The sequence below is a fragment of the Homarus americanus genome, unplaced genomic scaffold, assembly GCF_018991925.1.
Source record: "Homarus americanus isolate GMGI-L3 unplaced genomic scaffold, GMGI_Hamer_2.0 scaffold22250, whole genome shotgun sequence".
Taxonomy (NCBI): domain Eukaryota; kingdom Metazoa; phylum Arthropoda; class Malacostraca; order Decapoda; family Nephropidae; genus Homarus; species Homarus americanus.
The window spans coordinates 9671655-9684533 of NW_024741189.1; the positions used below are offsets into that span (position 1 = coordinate 9671655).

The 12879-nt window shown below is 39.9% G+C and overlaps 1 protein-coding gene across 1 annotated transcript in view; it reads right to left on the minus strand.

Moving 5' to 3' along the window:
• Positions 1-12879, minus strand: part of LOC121875758 — a gene marked incomplete at its 5' end in the record, with an annotated part of 126700 nt that overhangs the window by 74474 nt on the left and 39347 nt on the right. The window contains 5 exons of the mRNA XM_042380442.1: positions 1062-1148; positions 3939-4058; positions 8411-8509; positions 9894-10004; positions 11498-11596. Coding sequence (XP_042236376.1) covers positions 1062-1148; positions 3939-4058; positions 8411-8509; positions 9894-10004; positions 11498-11596 — 516 coding nt within the window. The remainder of the gene's footprint in view (positions 1-1061; positions 1149-3938; positions 4059-8410; positions 8510-9893; positions 10005-11497; positions 11597-12879) is intronic.

Genomic DNA, 12879 nt, shown 5'->3' on the forward strand with positions numbered 1-12879 from the left:
TACACAAAACACTGCTGAGCTTTTAAAAATACGCAGCCCCTCGTCCTGCCCCGCCAAACGATGGTTCCTCCCTTCTCCCTCTTCCCAAGTGTCCAATTTTCTGCAGTGCTACACTAAATTTCCTGACTCTGAATATAACTAATTTCATTACAGAACAGAAAATATGCCACAATTCTAATTTTAGTTTGTACCGTGACTCACCACTAGAGGCGAACTCTTCACCAAACTCCACCAGGGCTGACTCATTCCACTCTTTAAATGGGTCATGCCACATTAGGTCTCCCTCCGGTACTGGTCCCTCCCTCTTACCTGTAATTACCTAACTGGTCTTATGTTCTGTTCCGCTACTCTCCCTGTTCCTTACCCCAAGAAATGTGCATTTAATTTTCTTCATGTCGGCTAAACCTAAACATAATACACCAGTTCCTGTTAAGCTGACAATTGTATATAATTTCCTTGTACTGGCCGGTCCCAACCAACCATTCATTCCCTGCTGAGTTTCATTAAATCATCAGTTATCTCTTTATTTTTGTCCATTTATTCAAGGGGTCGATAGGTAGATTCAAAGCAAAAAAATATATTTCCGCGGACTACGTGCAAACTAGATGTCAACTACGTCTTCACTACGCAAAAAATAATTATCAGCTACGCAAAACTACGTGTACCATTAATGTACACTGAATATAGGCAGTGATCTAGTAGGTGCGTGGCTGTTGGCAGATGAGGATGTGTCAGTCTTTACACCACACACAACGTGGTGCTTGAGTGTGGGTGTAGCCAGTGAGGAAGGACCGATCCTCACTACATATACAGTAAGACGGTGTGTGGGGTGGGTGAGGGTCAGTCCTCACACTACATAATTATAACCAAGTGTGTGAGCATGGGTGAGTGATGATTAATCCTCATACTAAATATAACCGTGGGTGAGTGAGGGTTAGCCCTCACACTACGTATAACCGTGTGCGTTGGCGTGAGTGAGTGAGGAGGCGTTAGTCCTCACACAACACATAACGGTGTGCGTGGATGTAGTTGTGGATGAGCGAGAAAAGAGAAGTACTCACCATGTGCGCCACGGACACACCAGTGTTGATGTTGCGTTGAATGGGTGCCTCAGGGGGCCGGGGCACTGGGCCCACGAACGTCGCGCACTACAACAACAAGATCCGCTAAAACAACATGACACACTCTCTCCTCTACACATGACACCTCACTACAGTAACATTTAGTAGGTAACAAAAGATAACACAATTCAACAATAAAACCTTTTTGGGGGGGGGGTCATACTAGGAGTTCAAAGTTCACACTAAAAGGTTTTTGGAACTTGGGTACTGTATTCGTATGTAAATATGTCGTTTAAGCGTTACAATGGTCCTGAAAATCAGTTTCGTGTTCATTTTGAACTCCTGATACGGCCCAGTCAACAAAATACTCATAGAACTTAGGTTATTAACGTCATACTTTAGGGAGTTCAATTTTGCTATTTATTACAATTCTTATTAAACAAAACCAATATGTATGGAAATCTGTTGGAAACATAATTGGAACACCGTAAAACCTTTCCTCGGAAGCTCACATGTTGCTTCCTCATGACGCCAACAACAAGTAAACATCCCGAGCTCAATTTTCTCTAATTGTCAAGAATAGCGACTCCTGTTGAATACTGACAAAAAATCTTAACACTAAAGTTTTAATTTTCACTGCAGTTTTCCTTGAACTTAAAAGTTTTTTTTTATTTAGTGAAACTTAGAAATAAATAAAAGTTACTTATACACTGTCCACGATCTAAAGTTCCAAAATTTTGCTGTTCATATAATACGACCAACACAACAACACGCAATACTGAACACCCCCAGAGACGGACGTTTAATAACCACCAACTCCTATATTTTCAACAATACATTGAATCACATATATCATCAAGCAAGACCTTTAAGACAGTGACATTTTTTATCGACACAATGATTCACTAAATTATCTCGACACTAATCATATCATCACCATGCACATTTAGCTTTAACTCAGGTAAATTATAAATTCTCCCTAACCGAAGAGGTATATCAATAACTTCTACTGGGCTAAACAACAATCTGAGAACCACCACTTTAACCTTAACAATTTGCATTCTAACTACCTCATTAAGCGTAACTATCCCACGTTCGACTAATTTGCGTTTTAACTACCGGTTACATCATTATGCCTAACGTAATTACTCACTCAGCCCTCTACTGTACACTTAACTACTGTAACTGGCAGGCTGAATATCGAATATGCCCAAAGAAGTCATTCTTTAACTATTTACTACAGTTATTAAATGAGCTAACTACTGGGCATAATAACTTCTAAATTACAATATTTAGCGGTAGTTAACAGCTGTGCATAACATTAAATAGTTTTATTGGCATAAATACAACTAATTAATTACCGTACTTGATGGTAATTAACAGCTGTGATACATAAAACTAACATCTCGGGTGAAGTACAGAACTACACATCACAGTTACTATATAGCGTGTGTACAAATCATGCAGATGCGTGGTGCATGTAGTGTTAAGGTGGTGCGTCTCCAGCGTAATGATGGGGTCATGGCAACGTATCTGGGTCGAGATATGTAAACAATGCAATTCCTGGTTTGGCTGAAGCTAACGGGGCCAAGAATGCCAGGTAATAATGTACAACTCTCGGGATACAATACGCGAGGATTATAACACTTAGGATCAAATATATAAAGAAACGCAGACCAGTGGAAGAAACAAAATACGAATCTGTTATAACGGGGTCCAGGTGTGTAATTACCCGCCAGGTATGTGTTTAATTACCAGCAAAGTGTGTGGATGACGTCATGGCTCAGGTGTCGTAGCTTGGTATTAAGCTTTATTTAAGATTTAATACCAATTGTCCTCCTCACTGGTAGATTAACAACACAACTTACGCTGCCCCCCGAAAAAATCACTCATTATTTACCGATTCTTAACATACAAACAACAAAATATTACACCGGGATACCTGGATAATTCCGTCACCTACGACGCTAATCTCCTGGCGTATTTTCCTTAATAACAAGTTATTACGGTAATTATTATCCTCACGATCGTTAATGACTGTGTAAATGCACTACTACATCTCACAAGCTTATAATTAAATCAAGACATTTTCTTCTAATTTGTATCGTATGAGAATCACACAAAAATATTAAATAAAAAACATTTCTTCATTCGTGATGTGATACTTCAAGATTTTATTTAAATATTTGTTTTCACATTTCCTGACGAATTCTTTTATTCGTAGTATCAAACAAAATGCTGTCAAAATTGATTCATTATGAAAAAGAATTTGAATTAAGAATTATTTCCCTCACACTTCAGAATCCCAAATCAATTGAAACAAAATCAAAGCAGTACATTTTCTGTGACAGGACGGACGTATAACTCATAAACATGACTAATAAAACGCAGTGATCTTTAATAAACAACGTCCAAAGTGAACCAAGAGTGTTCGAATTTATAATAATAGTTCAAGAACACCATTAATGCTGTTGTTTGAATTGTCGTGCTTTACTTATCATCAGTGGTGGATCAACTTTTGTTGGAGTCTTCAGGTTTATGAAGAGAATGACATTGGATCAATACTGTTCAGCTTTTTTGTTAAGTTTTATGAACCCCATCAGTGTTAAGGAAATAGAGTTCGTTTTTATTATGTTTCACAAATATCAATGGTGGAGGAGAAATGTTCGAAATTTAATGTGGTTGAAATGCAAAAGGTTGTGGCGTTGTTGTAAGTGGTTGAAGTGCTGGAGTTAAGTTGTGGTAGCTAGTACCGTATAACAACCTATATGTTCTCAGGGGCGGAGGTGTCGTATAAAGCGAGTGTGGCAGCCAGTGGGTGTGCTGTACGAGGTGTGGGTACCCGAGGAGTGGTAGGGTAGCGGGTTGGCAACTTACAAGGCGCGCGACGTTGGCCTTGGTGATGTACCGGTCGCGGCCACCTCCACCACCGCCTTTAGTCGTCGCCGCCACGCCTGGAGGTTCACATAGTCGGGCTTGGTCAACGTAGCTGCGACGCTACACCCACACACCCAGCAGAGCGTCACGACCATAAACCATGACCATACCGGGTCACACCAGGTCAGGTTCAAAGGTCAGACGGGGTTGACAAGGTCGATGAGTTAATCCAACACAAGCAGCATAATGAATGGAAATAACACATTAATTATTCATAAATTAATATTTCCGATGCTAGTATCGCTACAGGCACAAAGGCTACTTTCTACTTATCATTATTAGTATTAATAAAATTAACATTTTTTCCATAGGTGTCTCAAAACAGTTCAGTCGCTGTCTTAAAATAACAAGTAGTCGAGTACTCTTAAAGGTTACACTACCTACATTTAATACTAGAATAGGTTCATCACTGACAAACACCACTACACTATCTCGGGGTAAGACAACGCCACAGTATCTAAGGCAACACAACACTACAGTAATGATGGCACCAAAATATACCACAGAATGTTGGGGCAAAACAGCACTACAGTGTCAAGGGTGAATAACAGTATGGGGACAACACGCCAATGGAGCACCTTGGGGAAACACTATATCTAGAAATACACGAGTTCGGGAAACATTCACAACACAAGTGGGGCAACACTTGTTTCTGGGGTTTTCAAAATATAACGCAATTTTCGGGGTTCTCTGTGGACAACTGGTCTCCGGAGTTTCTCAAGAGGCAGCGTAAATCTCCGGGGTCATCTTAGGGCAACATTACCAGGTGTTTGACGGAGACTCCGGTGTAAACATTAGTTCGTGGCGTTGTTGTTGCCACATTGTTGTTGCTGCTGCTGTTGGGTGCGGGGGGCTTGGAGCGGCGCCCCCCGAGGTCCACCATACTGAGGGCGGCACCCCTCAGCCCGTGGTGTCAGCCAACGCCCACGCGGACGCCGGGGCAGGGACAGCGGGGCAGAGAAAACCTAACCCAGGTGGCGACGTGACGATGGGCAGGCACCAAAGAGCAGGCAGTCACCAGCAACAGCACCAGTAGCACCAACAGCAGCGGCAACACCAACAGGAGAGGCAGCGTGGTCGTGGCAGCGCTCAGCCGGTCACAGCCGGCAACAAAACCACCACCACACCAGCGCAGGTGACGACGGAGTAGACGGCGGTAGAATGGCCAGAGGAGACGAGGGAGCAGTGGGCAGGGTTAAGGCAAGGCAGAGTGCGGTCCCGGTGGTGCGGGGGGTCCACACGCCACCCACCTCACACACACCGGCGCAGTTCACACGTCTAGCGCCCACAGACGCACACACGCACCGACGCGAGTTTCAGTTGTGCAGCGGTGGCCGAGGTGTGGGGGAGGTGGGTGTGACAGGGTTGTGGTACGGTAAGATGTGGTGTAACAGTAGTGCAATGTGGTAAGGCAATGATGAAATGGGTGTGATGTACACTCTAACCACCCCCTACAACACTAGCTGGGGTAGGCGCGTGAAGCAGGTATGCGAGTGTCAGGTGCTGGGGGGCGATGCGACTCCACCACGGATTAGCGAACTAATAGAAATAACCCACGACTGTGACTTCATACTGTTCTTGCGTCACTCCTGACAACCCAGTTCCACCGGTATAAGCCCTCACACTACACCCAAAAAATATTTACTCCTTATACCTTTCTCTATTCTCCTTGTCTTAGTTCAGTTTTAACTATTGTATACTATCATTGTCTGCCTTTCATCTTTCCTGTGGTATCATCAGTCTTCCATCAATGTTCGTTTTATCATCAATATCTTTGTTTAACATTCGTTTTTCGTAATTTTCCTCTTCAGCCTTCGCCGACTTTTGATCATTAAGAAAACGCAGTCATCTGGATCATCCAGCACAAGAGAGCCCCTAATACAAAATGTTTTAATTCTCGTTAGTAAGCGGGCGAAAACGATCAATTCTCGCCAAGTTGATAATCCCCACCCGCGCAAATTCCAATAGTTTTAATACCTCGTAATTGACCCGTCTGTCTCCACAAGCGGCTAACTGGTCACGCTCCAACAAAAGAAAGTATTTTGCGAGGGTGGGTCAAAAGTTATTTACTGTATACTTATTCACCACCAATGTTCTGCGTAGATACACAAATGTTGACACTTGTAATAGGCTGTGTTTACGTGTGCACTATGTAATAAGAGTAAACAACAACTGTTAAATAAATTACGTTGCATACATAGGCGTGGTAAATTGTGTAAATATAATGAAATAAACGGTTACCACACAAATTACACCATTGTCTGAGCATCGCCCTCAGTCCCGCCCAATGACTATTACCAAACAATAAAGAAGCTTTAATAATTATTACCACTACAAGGTGTTACTCACCCTCCACTACCAGTACAAGGTGTTACTCTCCCTCCACTACCAGTACAAGGTGTTACTCTCCCTCCACTACCAGTACAAGGTGTTACTCTCCCTCCACTACCAGTACAAGGTGTTACTCTCCCTCCACTACCAGTACAAGGTGTTACTCTCCCTCCACTACCAGTACAAGGTATTACTCTCCCTCCACTACCAGTACAAGGTGTTACTCTCCCTCCTACCAGTACAAGGTGTTACTCTCCCTCCACTACCAGTACAAGGTGTTACTCTCCCTCCACTACCAGTACAAGGTGTTACTCTCCCTCCATTACCAATACAAGGTGTTACTCTCCCTCCACTACCAGTACAAGGTGTTACTCTCCCTCCATTACCAATACAAGGTGTTACTCTCCCTCCACTACAAGGTATAAACAAGGTGTTACTCTCCCTCCACTACAAGGTACTCTCACGTACTCTTGAAGAATCCACTGCCCACCCACTAACCTTCAGTTCCCTTGGTTCAGGCACTCGGTCACAAGTGACTTGAGTACCCAGAGAGAGGGTAGAAGAGCTGACAGATTCATTAACTTTGGTTGAAGTGTGGGTTTTGGTTAAGTCCTGAGCTGACAACCAAGGACGCTGCTGGATACCACGGCCTAAATACTCCCTTGACTCTTGGGTGCTGTAACTGATATCAGCAGTCTTGGGATGAGTGGCAGCTTTCTTTGAACTGACAGTCGCAATTTTATTCTTGTCACGACTTAACGACTTGTGCTTGCGTCCAGGCTTTTTATTCAATTTTTTTGATGTAATATGGCCATCAACAATGCCACTGTATGTATTAGAATTTGACTTGTTACTACTGAGTGCTGCATGAGCTCGACTGTGAGCACTGTGTACCTCACTTGCTTTTGTGGGTACTAAGGTGGATTTTAAATTCTTATTGCTGAGGCACGAGAGGGAGAATGTTCGGTGAATACCATGTGATGCTAGACATCCACCAGAAGGTAAGGTGGGGGAAGGTTGTTCAAGACGGGGAATCTTGGAAGTGCACTGGATGCATGCAATAAAGGAGGGAAGGATAAGTTGAAAAAATAATATTGCTCCTGGAGTCTATATACAGTATTATCTTGTAAAGGTAAAAAAATCCCTATTCATACTGCTATGGCTAACAGTACTACTGTACCTAATGGTACCTGTACTATAAGGGCCTAATTTTTACAAATGAATTTTATCACATTACTGATTCCATCTATCAGTATGGAACCTCCAGCAGTTTACCATAATTAAATCAAGGAATATTTATAGGGTACAGTATTGGGTATCAAAAAGTGTGCAAGTGGAACATATCAAGTAGTACATCTAAATCATGTACTGTACTGTACCAGAAAAATATCTTTGCCATCCCAGGCTGTAACAGAGAATGTATCTAGACCTTGTCAGGCAGTCTGCAAAAAGCCATAAACCTTCAGTATTGCATTCTATCACCAGTGAACTAGATATTGCTTCACAATACATCATAAAACTCACAGAAGATGACGACAAGGAGCTAGAGCTCCTAAGACAATCTGGAAGCAAATACAAGGCACCCAAGATAGTCTGTAGTGAACACAAGTAAAAGGATAAGATCCAAGGAAGTGAGAAGACACTTTCATGCTAAAGGCATTTTGGTATCAACATAAAACAGAACCATTAATAAAGCAACTTGGCAACTTTTGACACCATCCCAAGATCAATAAAATAACTCAAGATAATCCACAGCAACCAGAGGGAACAAAGAACTAAACTAGGCCATGGTGAAAAAAAAGCTGACTGACTGACCCTGAGAGATCAGAGGACATTGGAAAGCTTATGAGTACTGTGCAGATAAGACCATCAAAAGACAATGCAAAAGATACTAAAGGACCATCCCAGCAAGTTCATACAAAACACTAAAACACTTTACCCTGCTTAAAAAGAACACCAGACTGCTAAAGGCAACCACAGCAAACTTGAAAACAATCGAAAGAACAAAGATTGTTTGTTATTATATGTCCTATAGGTAACCCAACAAGTGTCAATAACAGGACCATGGATGTAACACTCACCATGGTGTGCGAGTGTGACTGTGAGCGTGGGGAGACACCTGCAGGTTTACCTGACTCTGTGCTGGACAGGAGGCTGGGCAGGTCACCGTAACTTGCCCTCTGTTAGTAGGTTAAATCAGTTCAAAGCTAATACTAATACCAGTCCCCATAAGTCATGACGATGTATATTACAGGTTAATGAGGTTAGAGTTTAGTTTGTTTGAAGTCAAATCACTAAAATAAAATAATTAGATGTCAAATCAAGTTATAGTTATAGTACCTATGTTTGCATTTAATTCAGTCAAAGTAATAACTTCTGCTGCAGCTCATATTCAATCTTTACCCATAACCCAGGGTAGTACTACAGAAGGTTCTTACAATGGTCACTGCACAATCTTCAGGATATTCACTATTACATTCCCAAATTTGTCCACTAATATTTGTCACTGATCATCGTGTCTACAATTCCTAATATCAATCAAATACTGTAAACTCAATCCGACTAGCAGAGTTAGTAAATGGTTGCTAACTACAGTATATTCAAATTAAAAATTATTGTATTATATGCATCTGGTTAATAAACGTTGGTTACAGGCCACCACCACCCTACACAGTGAACAATTAATTACATGCACATACACAGGCATGACTCTCCTCTTGATCCTTGAGCTGCCACTGCCCTTCAACATATCCCCACTTCATTTCCCTTTAAATTTTTTCACCTTGTCCACCCCCTCCTATATCTAAAAATCTTTCGGTACCTTTCTCTTCACCCCAACAACTCTACTCTGAAATAATAATATAAAGTCAACCTCTGCTTCCTCCAGTAATGTTCTAACTAACAACCTGCAGTACTATCCTTTCTCAGCCTACCCTCCTTCTGTGTCTCTTTTCACACTTTGATCCTTCAGTTCTTTATCCTCTCCTTGTTTAGAGACCTGCTTCACACCACAACATCCTTATCTTTACTCATTTCCTCCTGAATATCCTGTACAATTCTAGTTAAAGCTTTTCCTCCTTATTTCTTAATGATAACACTTACTTAACTTTTCAACATATTCACAGCTTCAGATGGTACTCCCCACTGCCTTCTCTTTATCTACTTAAACCTACAAAGTACTAAGTATAAAAATGAAGATCAAATTTGGTCTCCATTATTTTTCATCCTATGTTATTTTCAGCACTACTGGAGTTTCCTCTTAATTGTACAGAACCTGTCTTTCTTCGGCATCATAATTCTCATTTTTTTATATCACAATCACAGTACATTACACCCATTTTAGGAAGTTTGTTATTATGAGGAATACTGTACTGTATATGGATAGGCTTAATACTGTATAACTTTCTGCTGAACTTTTACCTTCATACCTTGAGTATTTCTAATGCAACCCCGAATGCTGTATTGTGTATAACCCAAACTGCAGTTCCCAAGCCCTGAAAAACCTTGGCTAACAGGAGATACTAACTTCCTAACAAGTACGTGCCACCTATTTCCTAAACTTACCAATTTCTTAACGGAGACTGAGAATGTTGGAATGTCGTGTCGGGGTAGAGCACGGGATGGCGATGACACAATAGGTTCGGAAAGTCGAGTCAGGTCGGAAAAGCTGCGCGTCTGTTCACCAACACAACACACACATGCGGGTTATAATTCATGCTTTGATTTATACTTACTGTATTTCAAAATTTAGTTCTACTCTAAACATTTTAATTTCTGCACAGTATCATTTACAGTACTGCACAGTACAGTCCATGGTACTGTACATATAATCACTCTTCACATTTATATCAAGTTTTTGCATCAGTACTAAGCAGTTATTTAAGCTAAAGCAAATTTGTTAGTATCAACATCAACAATTCATATGTACTCAATACATCATGACCAAAACCTTAACACACCTGTCAAGCACTTTTCAAGTTATTTCTGCACTTGCTATGAGGTTAGTTGTGCAATTGTTAGTCATGCTATTTAAAAGAACCTTGACTCACATATGTACTAACTACACCGGCCAGTACAATGGTGACAAACTAATATCTACTTAAAAGTGTTACATACGGTAACCAAATATTACTAGTATGGTTAGAATCTACTATAATCTTTTTGGAATGGGTATCATTAATTTGAAAGTGCACATAACTACATGCAAATGAGGTCACATGCTAACACTATGCAAAGTTTATCTAAAGAAAGTCCTCTTCCTTCAGATATTTCCCTGATGTAGCCAAATTATACGTCTATGTGCATTATCCTTTAGTGAAAACAACAACAAAACAAATAAAGTAACCATGTCAAAAGTGATGACTTCATCAATACCTGTATATTTAAATTCCTTTGGTGCACATTTCACATATCAGTAATGAAAGAATTAATTTAAAAAGTAGTTGCTACTGTGAAAAGTAATACACTGTACAGTATAATTTAAAAAAAATAAGAAATGGTACAGGTATCTATAGAATTTTATTCTTTTGGTAAAAATAGCCATTAAATAGCACAACTTTCTTGATATTTACTCCACTGGAAACGAATGTAAACATAGAACAGATTACTGAATTGGCAGACCAGTCCATTAGCTGACCAGCTGTTGCTCACAACAAAACGTGATTTTCGTAAGGATTTCGTTAATCGAATTTTTGTTCGTTAACCGAATTGAAGATACTTATGGAAGGTAATTCGTAAACCGAAGCATTCATTAACCGAGGGACCACTGCATTAACTTAGATCATTACTGTGTAGTCTGTGCACCTGTATGGAATACCTTTTTAATTTTACTTAGTTTATCAATACAGTACAGTAAAATGCATACTAATTTATGCATTCATCTTTCCTTACAACACAACCATTTTATTTCCCATGCAATTACTAACACCTAACAGATGTGACCGTTGAGATTTTAGACCTAATGATTCAGGTGACCACAAACATCTACTCTCAAAAATTTCAACATTTTCCTTTAAAAATTTGTCTGGACATAAATTAAAATAAAATAATTGTGCTGTCTACAATTTGCATTGAGGTCTACAAAACATATATACCTACAACAAAGCCCTACACATTTGCTCCCTGCAATTTAAAATACTGTAATCTATTCTTTGGTGTAAAAGACTCACCAAAGCTTTCACGTTGACTGCAGCCAGGGCAGAGCGGTCATCCTCAACTATGGCGCTGTTGTCATGACCTAGACCTCGTAGATCTGTCATACTCCGTGTCTGGTATGCAGTCCGTCACAGGGTTAGGGGTTGGTTAGTGGTTAGTGGCAGTCATGTTTGAAAAGCTTCAATTGATACCTATTTGTATGCACACAAGTCCAAGTTTTATCCTAATTTCCTACTTTGGTCATATGTTATTCTATTAAAAAAAATGTTAGTTTGATATAAAGAGTATACTCATTCTTCCTTCATTAATATCTTGAATACAAAACTGAAAAAAAAATAATATGGCATTCATAAATATTAAAGATACGGTACAGTATCTTTGAAATGTCATTGACATAATGGCATTGCAACTGCTTTGATTACACAGTACTGTACTTTGAGAAACATGTCATTCCTACCAGTGAAAAAAGAATGAGTATACTAACACAGCATACAGTAGTTATTTCAGTAATATCTCCATTAACCGGAATCCCTCAAAACCGGAACCCTCCGATAGCCTGAATTAAAATTATCCGAGGGGCATATTTTCTGGAAAATTAAGAGAAAATTTTCCCAGAATCTGGAATATTACAGGGATGGGGAGTTTTTTCTGGGTTTGAGAAATGAAATTCAGGCGCATTTTCCGAAAATTCTGAGGAAAATATTCTACTGTAGTACAGTACCAGGAAAATTCCAGGAATAGGGGATATTTTTCCAGGTTCAAGAGATGATGTAATGCGTGATTTCTGGAACTTTTAAGAACATTTTTCTGTTACTCGGAAAGTTCCAGGGATGAAGGATTTTTTTCCCCCAGCTTTGAGAAAGTCGTCTCGTTACCCAGAATTATCTCGATCCCGGAAGTGCTTCACCAATTGTTCCGGTTAACAGAGATATCACTTATGCAGTACATGTATACACAAAGCACTAATAGTACAGGTATTAGTAAATAACAAGACCAAACACAAACCATACAATAGGTCAATTTCAACTGGAATTCTATTAAAAAAAAAATCACAGAAAGTGAGTTAATATTCATTGGTATACTAAAACTCTTAATAAAAAGGCATTAAAAGATTAAGCATGCACTACAGAATGCTACAAAATTTTCATTAATGCTACATACAAAGAGCTATCCAATAAAACACATGATTCTTGTTGAAAAGACATATAGTCCTATCTTTTGCACCAATGTCAATTACTCCTGAAAACAAAGAAGCTTCATTTCCAAATACGAATCATGTTTTTTTTCATCTCATAATGTACATTGTTTTTATCATTCTTAAGCTGGAATCCCCACTAAATTTTCAACACACAAAAACCTCTGTGAGAGTAAATGGAGAGGAAAGTGATAAATTTGA